The sequence below is a fragment of the Drosophila serrata genome, unplaced genomic scaffold (genome assembly GCF_035046125.1).
Source record: "Drosophila serrata isolate PLE 108 unplaced genomic scaffold, ASM3504612v1 contig_2, whole genome shotgun sequence".
NCBI classification, from domain to species: Eukaryota; Metazoa; Arthropoda; class Insecta; order Diptera; family Drosophilidae; genus Drosophila; species Drosophila serrata.
Window position 1 is genome coordinate 1665684 of NW_028256900.1, and position 21166 is coordinate 1686849.

General features: G+C 30.8%; 1 protein-coding gene across 2 annotated transcripts; it reads left to right on the forward strand.

The window, feature by feature from the left end:
• The first annotated feature begins 2121 nt into the window (after positions 1-2121).
• On the forward strand, positions 2122-6738 carry Tsp74F (Tetraspanin 74F). Of its 2 annotated transcripts, XM_020946192.2 has the most exons (7): positions 2122-2325; positions 3106-3313; positions 5273-5359; positions 5436-5627; positions 5747-5842; positions 5908-6204; positions 6266-6738. In XM_020946192.2, the coding sequence occupies exons 3-7, from the start codon at positions 5282-5284 to the stop codon at positions 6311-6313; spliced, it is 711 nt and encodes a 236-aa protein (XP_020801851.1). In that variant the 5' UTR covers positions 2122-2325; positions 3106-3313; positions 5273-5281; the 3' UTR covers positions 6314-6738. The 2 variants fall into 2 exon arrangements, with proteins under 2 accessions (XP_020801851.1, XP_086692429.1); XM_086836303.1 differs by lacking the exon at positions 2122-2325 and having other exon boundaries at positions 3185-3313; positions 5104-5359.
• The last annotated feature ends 14428 nt before the right edge of the window (positions 6739-21166 follow it).

A 21166-nucleotide genomic window follows, 5' to 3' on the forward strand; every position in this document is an offset into this window, starting at 1 on the left:
GCATTTATAATCATGCTTATATCGTTGCTGGGAGTATTCCAAGGGTATCAAGAAGAATTTATTACATATTATAATCCAGAATTTTCAGAGATTTTGTCGTACAATTTAATTATTGTTTGCCCAAAACTGTTGTCATTTACTTGTAGCCTCCATCTTTGACTCATTCTAATCATTTTTAAGTGCTACAATTTAACGCTTTTGACGCTTCTCACCTTCGGAGAACTCAACGAGGCTTTCAAATCGCTCACACTAATCACAATTGAGATCGGAGTATGGGAGTGTGGGTATATCCATGTACACTGAGCAAAAGGTATAATAAACAATGATTTCTAATGAAATTTGTAAAGTATTATAAGCCACAAGAAGCCTTTTTTATTTACTAGTTTATGGATAATTAAATATCAAAATAGTATTTTCTAAATTAAAGAAAAACGAAGCCGAATGTCTTTACTATAAAATTGCTGGTAAGAAATATCTTACTTACTTTGAATAGACAGAATCTTCAGGTTTTTGTAAATTGTAATTTATATGTTTAAAGTTTGAGTTTAACTAATATGTTAATATTATTTTAAGTATATTCCTATTCTGTATGGGTTTCCCTATAGAATTCATAGGAAATCTTACAGCTCTAAATAAGTTGGCTGGCTCAGTTTTTAATAATAATCTAGAACATCTTCAAATTTTTCTGAGTGTTGAAATTGACTTGCCTTAAATCATATTAGAAATTATACATAATCTTAATGATACCTTGGGCACTTGAAGAGAGACATCCATACAACTCTAGTCTCCGCCTGAGATCATGTTTCAACCGTTTTTCGATTTTTGTGCAATATTTTTATCACGAGTCGAACGGCTACTCGTCGTATGTGGAAATTAATTTTATGGCAACTATAAAACGCAAAAGGTTCCCACAGCTAGTGTAAGATGCAAAATCAACAGGCAGAGTAATTGTTTTTCCAATTTTTTATTATTTATTTCTATTACTGCCATGCAACTTTGACAGTTACTGGCCTTTTGAGGGGCTGTTTTCCGGGCGGGGTGATGTTTCTGTTAACACAGCCATAAAAGTGCTAAATAACCCAACAATTTGTGGAGCCAACCTCAACAACAAATAAAAACAAAAATACAAAAAATACAGAAAACAAATTGAACGTTTTTCAACCATGCCGACGACGATGGGTGTAAGTAAAGCTTGCTTCGGGGGTGGAGCTACCACCAACTCTGACCTTAGCTCCCAAAATTGCTTACAAAATTACTCAGTTGAACTCAGTCAAAACTATTTGTTTGGCCAACAAAAAAATTAAGCCGTTAATGGCCGAAGGTTGTCCGTAAATGCAGGCCGTTAAATGCCAACCACAGTGGCAATTTAGGGAAGTAATGGAAGGCTTTATTCTAAGGATTAAATAAAAATATAAATAAACTACTTAAACTCAACTTAAATATATTACATTAAAAGAGATATGTCTCTAAGTATTTAATAAGAAAATTTATTATGTAGGGACTACCCAAAAAATATGAGAATAACCATAGAGTTCTTCTTAGAGATTAGAAATTATTTGTAGTAAAATAAACTATGAATAAATAGTATAAGTTAGAAAATACTGAGCTCTTTCTTAGTCGAAACTCGCAAATGTCGGACGTAGGATAATATTTTGTAAAGATATATTAACTTCGACTTCTCGAAATTAGTTTCCTTTCTTGTTTATTTTAAAGTTAATTATTTGACTGACTAAGAAACCCCTTATAAAGGATGGGCTAGTCCCAAACTAAATACCCTTTCCAGAGCTACACGAGCCACTGATCCGCCTGCTGCTCTAAGCATTTTATTTCATAAATATGACAATTCTGATAATAAATATTAAGTTTCAATTGCTGATCTATGCTTAATTTTTACCTGAACAAAGCCCCTGGCTGTGGAAGGAAGTGTGGTACGAAGGCGAACAAATTTTGTTTGCTTAGCATATTTTCACATGGCAGAAACGAACAAAAAAAAAATAGATAAAACATAAAGTAAACTAGATGAATCAATAAGAGAGAAGTACGAAAAAACATTCAGAAATATTTGCGGTTTGTAAGCCAGCAGTCTTTCTTGCTCTTTCTCGCTAAGCTAAGCCGCTGCTCAAGTCGAAATTGTTGTAATTTCGAGAGGCACGAAGCCAGAAAAAGCCCAACAACGAAGCTCTTTGTGAGCGAAAATAATAAAAAACCGATCGCCAAGACTGTTCCCACAACCAGTTTCAAGCCATCCACCGAGCGGAGGAGTCGTCGCCAACCGCCATTCCCCAAATCGCCTCAAAGTCGCTCTTTCCCATCCACGCGCCCCCTGTAAGCCTAGCTGAAATCTTATAAAAACAACACTGTTTAAATTAAGAAAAATAAAAACACCAAGTGTATATATTATAAAGATACCTGAACCTTAAGGATAAACCCCAGCAAGGATATATAGTGTCCGCCTAGGCGTAATTGTGACGTAACTTGAAAAGCAAATGCGAAAAGCAAGGCGGCTGGAAAAAAAAGTGGTTTGCCATGGGAAAACTGCAATTGACAATAACACAGCCGCAGCAGCAACAATCGAAAAATAAAACAAAATAAAAACTCAATAACAATTATCAACTGCTACGAGTGACGCTTAAAACAAATGCAAGAAACCTGTATTAAATATATATATAAATAAGAGAGACATTATTAACGAATATTGCATAAATTGCCATGGCAAGCTCTAGCTATCTGAATGAAACGAATTGGAGCCATGAAAACCAAACAAAAACTTGTTAAATTAATAAAAAATAAGGGTTTTTTAAACATCAAAGAAAAAGAAAGTTATTTGTAAATAAAAAACAAGACCGACTATAAGTCTGCAGGAATTAAATCAAAGATTATGTTTTAGTTTCAATGGAAATTAAACTCATGCCTTCAAGGTGTCTTACCATTATTATAAATAATAATCAAATAATCTATGGCCACAAATCAACTCATTTCTAATTTATCCTTGAAAATATACTTGCTGAACTTTTACAAAAAAATATCTAAAAATAATTTTAGGCACAAATAAATTACTTAAAATTAATTTCCCTTTTATGTTTTGCGTTTGTTTTTCATGTCTAGCCTACTACTAATTCCCAACCGCTAAAGTTTCTGTGCAGTCAAGTGCAACCAAAAATAAGTTTAGCTAAGCTAAGCTTGTTTTTGTTTTGTTTTGCAAAAAAAAAACCACAACTTAGAGGCAATTTACATACACTGAAGCTGGGAAAAGAAAACCGCCAAAATTGGTTACCTAACGAAAACTTCGTTTGTGCTACGGGACGGCAAACTTGTGAGTATATTGTTGTTCATTAAGACATTGTATTAAATTAAGTTAAGTTATGTTATGCTTGTTTACAGGGAAATATAATCCAAGCGCAGGCTTATTTTATTGAATTTTTATACGTATTACTTATACATTGATCTTGCTTTCTTTGAGAAATATAGTATATCTATTTATAATTTTGTTTATAACTTAAAAGGAAATTATTATATCATATTTAATTTTGAAATATCAAAGAATATATAATATAAATACTTCATTATTTAAACTATTATATATTAAAACGTTTCCGAAAAGGTTAAGCTTTATATGTAATTTAGCCATATGTACTCAAAAAAGGTATTTTTTTGGTTAAGCAAAAACGAAACATAAGAAGGCTTTAGTTTGATATAATATATTATTCATTCTACAAGGAATCTTGGTTTATCTATGATTATTCTAAATTTCCTTAAATCTTTCCTTTTAAAATTTGCTATTATGATGTGTAGCACATAGAGCTAGAACAATTACCATAAACTTAATTGGTTTCAGTTAACAAGCAGCACATATAGTGAGTCGTCATTAATGGCGACTTTCAGATGACTTACTGTCATCTCAGGCACGATTCCCTGGGTCATGATAACGTCGTCGAATGAAAAATAGTGAATATTCAGACAGTGTGAGAACATTTTTGTTTTGTTTTTAATAACACCCCCCGCCAATTACTTGGCTTACTCTACCTGCAACTTTGCGGCGACTTATTTGTATTTGGCGAGAATAATGCTCGAAATGAGATGTCGCTTAGTTTGGGAGAAGGGAGGCGGGATTCGCTGGCTTAGCCTGCAATTACATTTAATTAGCATTTAGAGAACATCGCAGTTCGCCGATCTGACTCAGAGATGGGGCGGCAACTCGTACATAAGGTACTCTAATTAGCCAAGCTATTACTTTGATTTACTTGATTTGATCGTCGGGATTCGTCACGAAAAAGAGAACCCTTGAAGTGTACGTAAGCGGCCAAAGTGTCATTTTTAAGAGCCGTAACTAACCAAAGCCCACCGAAAGCTAACGCAGTCGGAGCCGATAATGAACGCTTGTCTAGGCCCATTGCGTTGGTTGCCGCTCACAAAAGTGGGTCATGGTTAAGAGTACTTTGGCTCAAACCCGGCTCCGACTCCGACTACGACTCTGAAGCGCTGCCTAAAGCTGAAGCTCAGTCACAACCTCAACCGCAGCTGCGCATGCGCAGTAGTCTCTCCCAGCTTAGATTGTGATTAGTCAGCTATCAGATATCGAAAGATAATTCCAATTTAATTGTGATAATGTATAAATTATTAAATTATTGTCTGTTACTATACCTTTTTGCTGGGTATTATAAAAGATAAGGGGTTAAATCGATAAAATTTTATAAATTCGACAAAAAATCAAATTTATTCGCTTTAAAAATTGAAATATTTAAAGTCTTTATGATTAGTTCTTAAAATCATAATAAACTCATACTAAAATTTAAAGGACTAAACAATAGGAATTAATATTTATTTAGAATTGAGATACTCACAACTTGGCTGGAAAAAAACATAGAACAGATTACACCTATAATACTCACCATAATATTCCATAAATTAAGCAAATAATAATTCCAATATAATTGTAATACTGTATTAATTAGTCTTTATTTTCCCTGGGGCCTTAAATAATATGTTTACAAACTTAAGGAACTAAAAATAAACAATTATCTTAAAATAATTTTATTAGTACTATTATTATTATTGTTATTATTATTACCTATTCAATAATCCATGTCTTTGTTTACCATTTAGAGCATCTCGATCCTCCGCATCATCTCCTCTCCCAAATCCTTTTGCATCATTATCCCTGCATAAAAAATACCTTTTGGGACTCTTCACCTATAGAAAAAAGTAAAAACAACATTAAAATTATATTAAAAAGGTAATAATCTTTTAATAATATGTTAATACCATTTTGCAGGAAGACGATATGGGCTTCAGTTCCCGAATGGACTGCTGCGGGCAGTTTGTCAAGTACAGTCTGTTTATAGCCAATTTTGTTATATTTGTGAGTATACCTTGAAAGATTTTAATGGTTTTTAAAAGGAAATGAAATTTATAATGCACACTTACTGTATTTTTAGGTTGGTGGAGCCATCGTCTTCTGCCTGACATTGTGGACTCTGGTGGATCGTAGTTTCGTGAATGAATTGCTTGGAACAAATCTCTTTTCGGGAGCTGTCTATGTGCTGCTGGTTACCTCGATCATCATCTGCCTGGTGTCCTTTTTGGGTTGTGTAGGTGCTGGAAAAGAGGTCAAATGTCTGCTATTAACGGTGAGTAAAAGGAATTGGTTATATTAAGATTTATTTGATACGTACCCCTATTATTCCTTTCTCTTAAATGAAGCCATAGCCTCTTAACATGTCCATTATTATTTCTCACTTACTTGCAGTATTTCATAATCGTGGCACTGGTTTTCGTCACCATGCTAATTGGCGGCGTCTTGGGTTATGTGTTTCGTGAGCGAGTGCAACAGACTATGCGGCAGGTGAGGCAGATCCCTATTCTTCCCGACCAAGACACACCTCTGAAACAACCTCGTTTTCCCTTTAGGAAATGAGATCCACTATGGCTTTGTATGGCAGCCGGAGGGAGATTACCCAGGCCTGGGATCTCACCCAGGAGCGTCTGCAGTGCTGCGGTGTGGATACGTGGCACGATTGGAACCGCTATGGACCCGTGCCCGAGTCCTGCTGCCAGGAGCTGTTTGGAGGACAGCGCAAGGAGTGCACCATCTTTCCCACCATCACGAATCTGTACAACCAGGGATGTCTCTATGTGACGACCAACTTCATCAGGGATCATGCGGCGGTTATAGGAGGCACTTCTATAGCGGTGGCCATTCTTATGGTAACTTATCCGCCTCCAATTTAATTAACTTAAATTAATTTTATATCTTTTCTTATTCCAGATCTTTGGCATGATATTCTCCTGTCTACTATTCAATATGATCGAATAGCGCCAAAGAGCAGGGGAATCCGCTGGCCAGGCAGAAAAGGCGGCCACTCACGATGTCCAAAGTCCCGAGGAGACCCATTTTTGAATGTTTCACTTCCGCTGGAGTTGTCTTAAGAGTATTATCCGAGTGTACGATATATAAGGTTGACCCTAAGCTGGCCAACTGTCTGTTTGTATTATGTATGTATATACGTGACTAGATACGCCTATCTAGTGAGTATTCATGTTGAGTAACCGATCGTATTGTTATCATCTGTTGCATAATCTTGTATTATTTTTATATAAATCTGTAAAATTAGACATAAGGTCCCATAATCAATACCCCAAATGCAATTGCTAGTTTTAAGTGAGCATTTTCATTGCTTCTAGAGAATATAGATTTCTGTCCATTGTTGTTTCTAATAAAATTAGTTGAAAACTTGTGAATTGGAGATTTATGATTTGAAATAATAAAGTAACGTCTAAAGGAGGACCTATACAAGTCATACGATTTAAGATTAGTTTCTATTTTTTAAACTTATACTTCGTAGTATACTTCATGGCTTCATTTATTAAAACTTTAAAAATCGTATTCTGGTTAAGTATATTAATGAAATAATCAACCATAGGATAAGTAAAATTAGTCTCTGCTATTAATCAAGTTTTAATTTTGCATTAAGACCAGTTGTTCGAAACGGCATATCATAATAAACAAACGATGATAATACATTGTTGATATATAGTCAGGAATTGTCGGTTTATTATAAATTTATATAAAATTATAATACCCAGAAAAAAGGTATAAAAACAAGCAATTTTTTTTAGAAATTCAGCGTTTTTCAAACAACATAATTAAGCCAAAAATGCGTTATTTTCAATTCGGAAATATATTCTGTGCTATTTTTTTTTTTATAGGGTCGGAAATGATTCCTTCATTAGGTTATAAGCTCTTGATTAATACTAAGACCCTGCAAAAAGGTATAAAAACGACCAATTTTTTAAAATAGTCAGTGTTTTTGAAACTTCGTAATTAAGCCAAAAATGCATTAATTTTTATTCGGAAAGATGCTCTATACTAGTTTTTATAGCGCTAACAAATCTGCTCACTGCATTTGTTGATGCTGTTAAAAGATTTTGACTAAAATTATAATACTCAGAAAAAAGGTATAAAAACAGGCAATTTTTTTAGAAATTCTGCGTTTTTCAGACATCATAATTAAGCCAAAAATGCGTTATTTTTAATTCGGAAATCTGTTCTGTGCTAGTTTTTATAGCGCTAACTAATCTGCATACTGCGTTTTTAAATTTTAAGAATTCAATTTTTTGTCGAATTTTTCCAATTTTATCTTTTTTTCAAATTTCGGAAAAAATTAAAAAACTTATTTTTCCACTAGACATGGCTAGATCGATTCAGCTGTTCATTCTGATCAAGAATATATATGATTTATGGGGTCGGAAATGGTTCCTTCATTGTGTTATAAGCTTTTGATTAATACTAAGACCCTGCAAAAAGGTATAAAAACAGGCAATTTTTTAAAATAATCAGTGTTTTTCAAACTTCGTAATTAAGCCAAAAATGCATTAATATTAAATCGGACAGCTGCTTTATACTAGTTTTTATAGCGCTAACAAATCTGCATACTGCGTTTGTTGATGCTGTTAAAAGATGTTGGCTAAAATTATAATACCCAGAAAAAAGGTATAAAAACAGGCAATTGTTTTAAAACATCATCGTTTTTTAAACACCATAATTAAGCCAAAAATGCGTTATTTTCAATTCGGAAAGCTGTTCTGTGCTAGTTTTTATAGCGCTAACAAATCTGCATACTGCGTTTTTAAATTTTAAAAATTCAATTTTTTGTCGAATTTTGCCAATTTTAATGATGTAACCCCTTATCTTTTTTTCAAATTTCGGAAAAAATTAAAAAATTTATTTTTCCACTAGACATGGCTAGATCGATTCAGCTGTTCATTCTGATCAAGAATATATATGATTTATGGGGTCGGAAATGATTCCTTCATTGTGTTATAAGCTTCTGATTAATAGTAAGACTCTGCAAAAAGGTATAAAAACAGGCAATTTTTTAAAATAATCAGTGTTTTTCAAACTTCGTAATTCAGCCAAAAATGCATTAATTTTAAATCGGAAAGCTGCTCTATACTAGTTTTTATAGCGCTAACAAATCTGCATACTGCGTTTGTTGATGCTGTTAAAAGATGTTGGCTAAAATTATAATACCCAGAAAAAAGGTATAAAAACAGGCAATTTTTTTAAAACATCATCGTTTTTTAAACACCATAATTAAGCCAAAAATGCGTTATTTTCAATTCGGAAAGCTGTTCTGTGCTAGTTTTTATAGCGCTAACAAATCTGCATACTGCGTTTTTAAATTTTAAAAATTCAATTTTTTGTCGAATTTTGCCAATTTTAATGATGTAACCCCTTATCTTTTTTTCAAATTTCGGAAAAAATTAAAAAATTTATTTTTCCACTAGACATGGCTAGATCGATTCAGCTGTTCATCCTGATCAAGAATATATATGATTTATGGGGTCGGAAATGATTCCTTCATTGTGTTATAAGCTTCTGATTAATAGTAAGACTCTGCAAAAAGGTATAAAAACAGGCAATTTTTTAAAATAATCAGTGTTTTTCAAACTTCGTAATTAAGCCAAAAATGCATTTATTTTAAATCGGAAAGCTGCTCTATACTAGTTTTTATAGCGCTAACAAATCTGCATATTGCGTTTGTTGATGCTGTTAAAAGATGTTGGCTAGAATTATAATACCCCGAAAAAAGGTATAAGAACAGGCAATTTTTTTAAAAAATCATCGTTTTTCAAACACCATAATTAAGCCAAAAATGCGTTATTTTCAATTCGGAAAGCTGTTCTGTGCTAGTTTTTATAGCGCTAACAAATCTGCATACTGCGTTTTTAAATTTTAAAAATTCAATTTTTTGTCGAATTTTGCCAATTTTAATGATGTAACCCCTTATCTTTTTTTCAAATTTCGGAAAAAATTAAAAAATTTATTTTTCCACTAGACATGGCTAGATCGATTCAGCTGTTCATCCTGATCAAGAATATATATGATTTATGGGGTCGGAAATGATTCCTTCATTGTGTTATAAGCTTCTGATTAATAGTAAGACTCTGCAAAAAGGTATAAAAACAGGAAATTTTTTAAAATAATCAGTGTTTTTCAAACTTCGTAATTAAGCCAAAAATGCATTTATTTTAAATCGGAAAGCTGCTCTATACTAGTTTTTATAGCGCTAACAAATCTGCATACTGCGTTTGTTGATGCTGTTAAAAGATTTTGACTTAAATTATAATACCCAGAAAAAAGGTATAAAAACAGGCAATTTTTTACAAATTCAGCGTTTTTCAAACATCATAATTAAGCCAAAAATGCGTTATTTTCAATTCGGAAAGCTGTTCTGTGCTAGTTTTTATAGCGCTAACAAATCTGCATACTGCGTTTTTAAATTTTAAAAATTCAATTTTTTGTCGAATTTTGCCAATTTTAATGATGTAACCCCTTATCTTTTTTTCAAATTTCGGAAAAAATTAAAAAATTTATTTTTCCACTAGACATGGCTAGATCGATTCAGCTGTTCATCCTGATCAAGAATATATATGATTTATGGGGTCGGAAATGATTCCTTCATTGTGTTATAAGCTTCTGATTAATAGTAAGACTCTGCAAAAAGGTATAAAAACGGGCAATTTTTTAAAATAATCAGTGTTTTTCAAACTTCGTAATTAAGCCAAAAATGCATTTATTTTAAATCGGAAAGCTGCTCTATACTAGTTTTTATAGCGCTAACAAATCTGCATATTGCGTTTGTTTATGCTGTTAAAAGATGTTGGCTAAAATTATAATACCCCGAAAAAATGTATAAAAACAGGCAATTTTTTTAAAAAATCATCGTTTTTCAAACACCATAATTAAGCCAAAAATGCGTTATTTTCAATTCGGAAAGCTGTTCTGTGCTAGTTTTTATAGCGCTAACAAATCTGCATACTGCGTTTTTAAATTTTAAAAATTCAATTTTTTGTCGAATTTTGCCAATTTTAATGATGTAACCCCTTATCTTTTTTTCAAATTTCGGAAAAAATTAAAAAATTTATTTTTCCACTAGACATGGCTAGATCGATTCAGCTGTTCATTCTGATCAAGAATATATATGATTTATGGGCTCGGAAATGATTCCTTCATTGTGTTATAAGCTTCTGATTAATAGTAAGACCCTGCAAAAAGGTATAAAAACAGGCAATTTTTTAAAATAATCAGTGTTTTTCAAACTTCGTAATTAAGCCAAAAATGCATTAATTTTAAATCGGACAGCTGCTCTATACTAGTTTTTATAACGCTAACAAATCTGCATACTGCGTTTGTTGATGCTGTTAAAAGATTTTGACTAAAATTATAATACCCAGAAAAAAGGTATAAAAACAGGCAATTTTTTTAGAAATTCAGCGTTTTTCAAACATCATAATTAAGCCAAAAATGCGTTATTTTCAATTCGGAAAGCTGTTCTGTGCTAGTTTTTATAGCGCTACCAATCTGCATACTGCGTTTTTAAATTTTAAAAATTCAATTTTTTGTCGAATTTTGCCAATTTTAATGATGTAACCCCTTATCTTTTTTTCAAATTTCGGAAAAAATTAAAAAATTTATTTTTCCACTAGACATGGCTAGATCGATTCAGCTGTTCATTCTGATCAAGAATATATATGATTTATGGGCTCGGAAATGATTCCTTCATTGTGTTATAAGCTTCTGATTAATAGTAAGACCCTGCAAAAAGGTATAAAAACAGGCAATTTTTTAAAATAATCAGTGTTTTTCAAACTTCGTAATTAAGCCAAAAATGCATTAATTTTAAATCGGACAGCTGCTCTATACTAGTTTTTATAACGCTAACAAATCTGCATACTGCGTTTGTTGATGCTGTTAAAAGATTTTGACTAAAATTATAATACCCAGAAAAAAGGTATAAAAACAGGCAATTTTTTTAGAAATTCAGCGTTTTTCAAACATCATAATTAAGCCAAAAATGCGTTATTTTCAATTCGGAAAGCTGTTCTGTGCTAGTTTTTATAGCGCTACCAATCTGCATACTGCGTTTTTAAATTTTAAAAATTCAATTTTTTGTCGAATTTTGCCAATTTTAATGATGTAACCCCTTATCTTTTTTTCAAATTTCGGAAAAAATTAAAAAATTTATTTTTCCACTAGACATGGCTAGATCGATTCAGCTGTTCATTCTGATCAAGAATATATATGATTTATGGGCTCGGAAATGATTCCTTCATTGTGTTATAAGCTTCTGATTAATAGTAAGACCCTGCAAAAAGGTATAAAAACAGGCAATTTTTTAAAATAATCAGTGTTTTTCAAACTTCGTAATTAAGCCAAAAATGCATTAATTTTAAATCGGACAGCTGCTCTATACTAGTTTTTATAACACTAACAAATCTGCATACTGCGTTTGTTGATGCTGTTAAAAGATTTTGACTAAAATTATAATACCCAGAAAAAAGGTATAAAAACAGGCAATTTTTTTAGAAATTCAGCGTTTTTCAAACATCATAATTAAGCCAAAAATGCGTTATTTTCAATTCGGAAAGCTGTTCTGTGCTAGTTTTTATAGCGCTACCAATCTGCATACTGCGTTTTTAAATTTTAAAAATTCAATTTTTTGTCGAATTTTGCCAATTTTAATGATGTAACCCCTTATCTTTTTTTCAAATTTCGGAAAAAATTAAAAAATTTATTTTTCCACTAGACATGGCTAGATCGATTCAGCTGTTCATTCTGATCAAGAATATATATGATTTATGGGCTCGGAAATGATTCCTTCATTGTGTTATAAGCTTCTGATTAATAGTAAGACCCTGCAAAAAGGTACAAAAACAGGCAATTTTTTAAAATAATCAGTGTTTTTCAAACTTCGTAATTAAGCCAAAAATGCATTAATTTTAAATCGGAAAGCTGCTCTATACTAGTTTTTATAGCGCTAACAAATCTGCATACTGCGTTTGTTGATGCTGTTAAAAGATGTTGGCTAAAATTATAATACCCAGAAAAAAGGTATAAAAACAGGCAATTTTTTTAGAAATTCAGCGTTTTTCAAACATCATAATTAAGCCAAAAATGCGTTATTTTCAATTCGGAAAGCTGTTCTGTGCTAGTTTTTATAGCGCTAACAAATCTGCATACTGCGTTTTTAAATTTTAAAAATTCAATTTTTTGTCGAATTTTGCCAATTTTAATGATGTAACCCCTTATCTTTTTTTCAAATTTCGGAAAAAATTAAAAAATTTATTTTTCCACTAGACATGGCTAGATCGATTCAGCTGTTCATTCTGATCAAGAATATATATGATTTATGGGCTCGGAAATGATTCCTTCATTGTGTTATAAGCTTCTGATTAATAGTAAGACCCTGCAAAAAGGAATAAAAACAGGCAATTTTTTAAAATAATCAGTGTTTTTCAAACTTCGTAATTAAGCCAAAAATGCATTAATTTTAAATCGGACAGCTGCTTTATACTAGTTTTTATAGCGCTAACAAATCTGCATATTGCGTTTGTTGATGCTGTTAAAAGATTTTGACTTAAATTATAATACCCAGAAAAAAGGTATAAAAACAGGCAATTTTTTTAGAAATTCAGCGTTTTTCAAACATCATAATTAAGCCAAAAATGCGTTATTTTCAATTCGGAAAGCTGTTCTGTGCTAGTTTTTATAGCGCTAACAAATCTGCATACTGCGTTTTTAAATTTTAAAAATTCAATTTTTTGTCGAATTTTGCCAATTTTAATGATGTAACCCCTTATCTTTTTTTCAAATTTCGGAAAAAATTAAAAAATTTATTTTTCCACTAGACATGGCTAGATCGATTCAGCTGTTCATTCTGATCAAGAATATATATGATTTATGGGCTCGGAAATGATTCCTTCATTGTGTTATAAGCTTCTGATTAATAGTAAGACCCTGCAAAAAGGTACAAAAACAGGCAATTTTTTAAAATAATCAGTGTTTTTCAAACTTCGTAATTAAGCCAAAAATGCATTAATTTTAAATCGGAAAGCTGCTCTATACTAGTTTTTATAGCGCTAACAAATCTGCATACTGCGTTTGTTGATGCTGTTAAAAGATTTTGACTTAAATTATAATACCCAGAAAAAAGGTATAAAAACAGGCAATTTTTTTAGAAATTCAGCGTTTTTCAAACATCATAATTAAGCCAAAAATGCGTTATTTTCAATTCGGAAAGCTGTTCTGTGCTAGTTTTTATAGCGCTAACAAATCTGCATACTGCGTTTTTAAATTTTAAAAATTCAATTTTTTGTCGAATTTTGCCAATTTTAATGATGTAACCCCTTATCTTTTTTTCAAATTTCGGAAAAAATTAAAAAATTTATTTTTCCACTAGACATGGCTAGATCGATTCAGCTGTTCATCCTGATCAAGAATATATATGATTTATGGGGTCGGAAATGATTCCTTCATTGTGTTATAAGCTTCTGATTAATAGTAAGACTCTGCAAAAAGGTATAAAAACAGGCAATTTTTTAAAATAATCAGTGTTTTTCAAACTTCGTAATTAAGCCAAAAATGCATTTATTTTAAATCGGAAAGCTGCTCTATACTAGTTTTTATAGCGCTAACAAATCTGCATATTGCGTTTGTTGATGCTGTTAAAAGATGTTGGCTAAAATTATAATACCCCGAAAAAATGTATAAAAACAGGCAATTTTTTTAAAAAATCATCGTTTTTCAAACACCATAATTAAGCCAAAAATGCGTTATTTTCAATTCGGAAAGCTGTTCTGTGCTAGTTTTTATAGCGCTAACAAATCTGCATACTGCGTTTTTAAATTTTAAAAATTCAATTTTTTGTCGAATTTTGCCAATTTTAATGATGTAACCCCTTATCTTTTTTTCAAATTTCGGAAAAAATTAAAAAATTTATTTTTCCACTAGACATGGCTAGATCGATTCAGCTGTTCATTCTGATCAAGAATATATATGATTTATGGGCTCGGAAATGATTCCTTCATTGTGTTATAAGCTTCTGATTAATAGTAAGACCCTGCAAAAAGGTATAAAAACAGGCAATTTTTTAAAATAATCAGTGTTTTTCAAACTTCGTAATTAAGCCAAAAATGCATTAATTTTAAATCGGACAGCTGCTCTATACTAGTTTTTATAACGCTAACAAATCTGCATACTGCGTTTGTTGATGCTGTTAAAAGATTTTGACTAAAATTATAATACCCAGAAAAAAGGTATAAAAACAGGCAATTTTTTTAGAAATTCAGCGTTTTTCAAACATCATAATTAAGCCAAAAATGCGTTATTTTCAATTCGGAAAGCTGTTCTGTGCTAGTTTTTATAGCGCTACCAATCTGCATACTGCGTTTTTAAATTTTAAAAATTCAATTTTTTGTCGAATTTTGCCAATTTTAATGATGTAACCCCTTATCTTTTTTTCAAATTTCGGAAAAAATTAAAAAATTTATTTTTCCACTAGACATGGCTAGATCGATTCAGCTGTTCATTCTGATCAAGAATATATATGATTTATGGGCTCGGAAATGATTCCTTCATTGTGTTATAAGCTTCTGATTAATAGTAAGACCCTGCAAAAAGGTATAAAAACAGGCAATTTTTTAAAATAATCAGTGTTTTTCAAACTTCGTAATTAAGCCAAAAATGCATTAATTTTAAATCGGACAGCTGCTCTATACTAGTTTTTATAACGCTAACAAATCTGCATACTGCGTTTGTTGATGCTGTTAAAAGATTTTGACTAAAATTATAATACCCAGAAAAAAGGTATAAAAACAGGCAATTTTTTTAGAAATTCAGCGTTTTTCAAACATCATAATTAAGCCAAAAATGCGTTATTTTCAATTCGGAAAGCTGTTCTGTGCTAGTTTTTATAGCGCTACCAATCTGCATACTGCGTTTTTAAATTTTAAAAATTCAATTTTTTGTCGAATTTTGCCAATTTTAATGATGTAACCCCTTATCTTTTTTTCAAATTTCGGAAAAAATTAAAAAATTTATTTTTCCACTAGACATGGCTAGATCGATTCAGCTGTTCATTCTGATCAAGAATATATATGATTTATGGGCTCGGAAATGATTCCTTCATTGTGTTATAAGCTTCTGATTAATAGTAAGACCCTGCAAAAAGGAATAAAAACAGGCAATTTTTTAAAATAATCAGTGTTTTTCAAACTTCGTAATTAAGCCAAAAATGCATTAATTTTAAATCGGACAGCTGCTTTATACTAGTTTTTATAGCGCTAACAAATCTGCATATTGCGTTTGTTGATGCTGTTAAAAGATTTTGACTTAAATTATAATACCCAGAAAAAAGGTATAAAAACAGGCAATTTTTTTAGAAATTCAGCGTTTTTCAAACATCATAATTAAGCCAAAAATGCGTTATTTTCAATTCGGAAAGCTGTTCTGTGCTAGTTTTTATAGCGCTAACAAATCTGCATACTGCGTTTTTAAATTTTAAAAATTCAATTTTTTGTCGAATTTTGCCAATTTTAATGATGTAACCCCTTATCTTTTTTTCAAATTTCGGAAAAAATTAAAAAATTTATTTTTCCACTAGACATGGCTAGATCGATTCAGCTGTTCATTCTGATCAAGAATATATATGATTTATGGGCTCGGAAATGATTCCTTCATTGTGTTATAAGCTTCTGATTAATAGTAAGACCCTGCAAAAAGGAATAAAAACAGGCATTTTTTTAAAATAATCAGTGTTTTTCAAACTTCGTAATTAAGCCAAAAATGCATTAATTTTAAATCGGACAGCTGCTTTATACTAGTTTTTATAGCGCTAACAAATCTGCATATTGCGTTTGTTGATGCTGTTAAAAGATTTTGACTTAAATTATAATACCCAGAAAAAAGGTATAAAAACAGGCAATTTTTTTAGAAATTCAGCGTTTTTCAAACATCATAATTAAGCCAAAAATGCGTTATTTTCAATTCGGAAAGCTGTTCTGTGCTAGTTTTTATAGCGCTAACAAATCTGCATACTGCGTTTTTAAATTTTAAAAATTCAATTTTTTGTCGAATTTTGCCAATTTTAATGATGTAACCCCTTATCTTTTTTTCAAATTTCGGAAAAAATTAAAAAATTTATTTTTCCACTAGACATGGCTAGATCGATTCAGCTGTTCATTCTGATCAAGAATATATATGATTTATGGGCTCGGAAATGATTCCTTCATTGTGTTATAAGCTTCTGATTAATAGTAAGACCCTGCAAAAAGGTACAAAAACAGGCAATTTTTTAAAATAATCAGTGTTTTTCAAACTTCGTAATTAAGCCAAAAATGCATTAATTTTAAATCGGAAAGCTGCTCTATACTAGTTTTTATAGCGCTAACAAATCTGCATACTGCGTTTGTTGATGCTGTTAAAAGATTTTGACTTAAATTATAATACCCAGAAAAAAGGTATAAAAACAGGCAATTTTTTTAGAAATTCAGCGTTTTTCAAACATCATAATTAAGCCAAAAATGCGTTATTTTCAATTCGGAAAGCTGTTCTGTGCTAGTTTTTATAGCGCTAACAAATCTGCATACTGCGTTTTTAAATTTTAAAAATTCAATTTTTTGTCGAATTTTGCCAATTTTATCTTATCTTTTTTTCAAATTTCGGAAAAAATTAAAAAATTTATTTTTCCACTAGACATGGCTAGATCGATTCAGCTGTTCATCCTGATCAAGAATATATATGATTTATGGGGTCGGAAATGATTCCTTCATTGTGTTATAAGCTTCTGATTAATAGTAAGACTCTGCAAAAAGGTATAAAAACAGAAAATTTTTTAAAATAATCAGTGTTTTTCAAACTTCGTAATTAAGCCAAAAATGCATTTATTTTAAATCGGAAAGCTGCTCTATACTAGTTTTTATAGCGCTAACAAATCTGCATATTGCGTTTGTTGATGCTGTTAAAAGATGTTGGCTAAAATTATAATACCCCGAAAAAATGTATAAAAACAGGCATTTTTTTTAAAAAATCATCGTTTTTCAAACACCATAATTAAGCCAAAAATGCGTTATTTTCAATTCGGAAAGCTGTTCTGTGCTAGTTTTTATAGCGCTAACAAATCTGCATACTGCGTTTTTAAATTTTAAAAATTCAATTTTTTGTCGAATTTTGCCAATTTTAATGATGTAACCCCTTATCTTTTTTTCAAATTTCGGAAAAAATTAAAAAATTTATTTTTCCACTAGACATGGCTAGATCGATTCAGCTGTTCATTCTGATCAAGAATATATATGATTTATGGGCTCGGAAATGATTCCTTCATTGTGTTATAAGCTTCTGATTAATAGTAAGACCCTGCAAAAAGGTATAAAAACAGGCAATTTTTTAAAATAATCAGTGTTTTTCAAACTTCGTAATTAAGCCAAAAATCCATTTATTTTAAATCGGAAAGCTGCTCTATACTAGTTTTTATAGCGCTAACAAATCTGCATACTGCGTTTGTTGATGCTGTTAAAAGATTTTGACTAAAATTATAATACCCAGAAAAAAGGTATAAAAACAGGCAATTTTTTTAGAAATTCAGCGTTTTTAAAACATCATAATTAAGCCAAAAATGCGTTATTTTCAATTCGGAAAGCTGTTCTGTGCTAGTTTTTATAGCGCTAACAAATCTGCATACTGCGTTTTTAAATTTTAAAAATTCAATTTTTTGTCGAATTTTGCCAATTTTAATGATGTAACCCCTTATCTTTTTTTCAAATTTCGGAAAAAATTAAAAAATTTATTTTTCCACTAGACATGGCTAGATCGATTCAGCTGTTCATTCTGATCAAGAATATATATGATTTATGGGCTCGGAAATGATTCCTTCATTGTGTTATAAGCTTCTGATTAATAGTAAGACCCTGCAAAAAGGTATAAAAACAGGCAATTTTTTAAAATAATCAGTGTTTTTCAAACTTCGTAATTAAGCCAAAAATGCATTAATTTTAAATCGGAAAGCTGCTCTATACTAGTTTTTATAGCGCTAAAAAATCTGCATACTGCGTTTGTTGATGCTGTTAAAAGATGTTGGCTAAAATTATAATACCCAGAAAAAAGGTATAAAAACAGGCAATTTTTTTAAAAAATCATCGTTTTTCAAACACCATAATTAAGCCAAAAATGCGTTATTTTCAATTCGGAAAGCTGTTCTGTGCTAGTTTTTATAGCGCTAACAAATCTGCATACTGCGTTTTTAAATTTTAAAAATTCAATTTTTTGTCGAATTTTGCCAATTTTAATGATGTAACCCCTTATCTTTTTTTCAAATTTCGGAAAAAATTAAAAAATTTATTTTTCCACTAGACATGGCTAGATCGATTCAGCTGTTCATTCTGATCAAGAATATATATGATTTATGGGCTCGGAAATGATTCCTTCATTGTGTTATAAGCTTCTGATTAATAGTAAGACCCTGCAAAAAGGTATAAAAACAGGCATTTTTTTAAAATAATCAGTGTTTTTCAAACTTCGTAATTAAGCCAAAAATGCATTTATTTTAAATCGGAAAGCTGCTCTATACTAGTTTTTATAGCGCTAACAAATCTGCATACTGCGTTTGTTGATGCTGTTAAAAGATGTGTGCTAAAATTATAATACCCAGAAAAAAGGTATAAAAACAGGCAATTTTTTTAAAAAATCATCGTTTTTCAAACATCATAATTAAGCCAAAAATGCGTTATTTTCAATTCGGAAAGCTGTTCTGTGCTAGTTTTTATAGCGCTAACAAATCTGCATACTGCGTTTTTAAATTTTAAAAATTCAATTTTTTGTCGAATTTTGCCAATTTTAATGATGTAACCCCTTATCTTTTTTTCAAATTTCGGAAAAAATTAAAAAATTTATTTTTCCACTAGACATGGCTAGATCGATTCAGCTGTTCATTCTGATCAAGAATATATATGATTTATGGGCTCGGAAATGATTCCTTCATTGTGTTATAAGCTTCTGATTAATAGTAAGACCCTGCAAAAAGGTATAAAAACAGGCAATTTTTTAAAATAATCAGTGTTTTTCAAACTTCGTAATTAAGCCAAAAATGCATTAATTTTAAATCGGAAAGCTGCTCTATACTAGTTTTTATAGCGCTAACAAATCTGCATACTGCGTTTGTTGATGCTGTTAAAAGATGTTGGCTAAAATTATAATACCTAGAAAAAAGGTATAAAAACAGGCAATTTTTTTAGAAATTCAGCGTTTTTCAAACATCATAATTAAGCCAAAAATGCGTTATTTTCAATTCGGAAAGCTGTTCTGTGCTAGTTTTTATAGCGCTAACAAATCTGCATACTGCGTTTTTAAATTTAAAAAATTCAATTTTTTGTCGAATTTTGCCAATTTTAATGATGTAACCCCTTATCTTTTTTTCAAATTTCGGAAAAAATTAAAAAAATTTATTTTTCCACTAGACATGGCTAGATCGATTCAGCTCTTCATTCTGATCAAGAATATATATGATTTATGGGCTCGGAAATGATTCCTTCATTGTGTTATAAGCTTCTGATTAATAGTAAGACTCTGCAAAAAGGTATAAAAACAGGCATTTTTTTAAAATAATCAGTGTTTTTCAAACTTCGTAATTAAGCCAAAAATGCATTTATTTTAAATCGGAAAGCTGCTCTATACTAGTTTTTATAGCGCTAACAAATCTGCATACTGCGTTTGTTGATGCTGTTAAAAGATGTTTGCTAAAATTATAATACCCAGAAAAAAGGTATAAAAACAGGCAATTTTTTTAAAAAATCATCGTTTTTCAAACATCATAATTAAGCCAAAAATGCGTTATTTTCAATTCGGAAAGCTGTTCTGTGCTAGTTTTTATAGCGCTAACAAATCTGCATACTGCGTTTTTAAATTTTAAAAATTCAATTTTTTGTCGAATTTTGCCAATTTTAATGATGTAACCCCTTATCTTTTTTTCAAATTTCGGAAAAAATTAAAAAATTTATTTTTCCACTAGACATGGCTAGATCGATTCAGCTGTTCATTCTGATCAAGAATATATATGATTTATGGGCTCGGAAATGATTCCTTCATTGTGTTATAAGCTTCTGATTAATAGTAAGACCCTGCAAAAAGGTATAAAAACAGGCAATTTTTTAAAATAATCAGTGTTTTTCAAACTTCGTAATTAAGCCAAAAATGCATTAATTTTAAATCGGAAAGCTGCTCTATACTAGTTTTTATAGCGCTAACAAATCTGCATACTGCGTTTGTTGATGCTGTTAAAAGATGTTGGCTAAAATTATAATACCCCGAAAAAATGTATAAAAACAGGCAATTTTTTTAGAAATTCAGCGTTTTTCAAACATCATAATTAAGCCAAAAATGCGTTATTTTCAATTCGGAAAGCTGTTCTGTGCTAGTTTTTATAGCGCTAACAAATCTGCATACTGCGTTTTTAAATTTAAAAAATTCAATTTTTTGTCGAATTTTGCCAATTTTAATGATGTAACCCCTTATCTTTTTTTCAAATTTCGGAAAAAATTAAAAAATGTATTTTTCCACTAGACATGGCTAGATCGATTCAGCTGTTCATTCTGATCAAGAATATATATGATTTATGGGCTCGGAAATGATTCCTTCATTGTGTTATAAGCTTCTGATTAATAGTAAGACCCTGCAAAAAGGTATAAAAACAGGCAATTTTTTAAAATAATCAGTGTTTTTCAAACTTCGTAATTAAGCCAAAAATGCATTAATTTTAAATCGGAAAGCTGCTCTATACTAGTTTTTATAGCGCTAACAAATCTGCATACTGCGTTTGTTGATGCTGTTAAAAGA

What these genes read in the sequence shown, in the direction of transcription:
- Tsp74F (XM_020946192.2), top strand. Translation starts at nt 5,282, where the DNA reads ATGGGCTTCAGTTCCCGAATGGACTGCTGCGGGCAGTTTGTCAAGTAC. An exon ending in TAGCCAATTTTGTTATATTT is followed by an intron (nt 5,360 to 5,435) that starts GTGAGTATACCT and finishes CTGTATTTTTAG; the next exon opens with GTTGGTGGAGCCATCGTCTT. An exon ending in TGCAACAGACTATGCGGCAG is followed by an intron (nt 5,843 to 5,907) that starts GTGAGGCAGATC and finishes TTTTCCCTTTAG; the next exon opens with GAAATGAGATCCACTATGGC.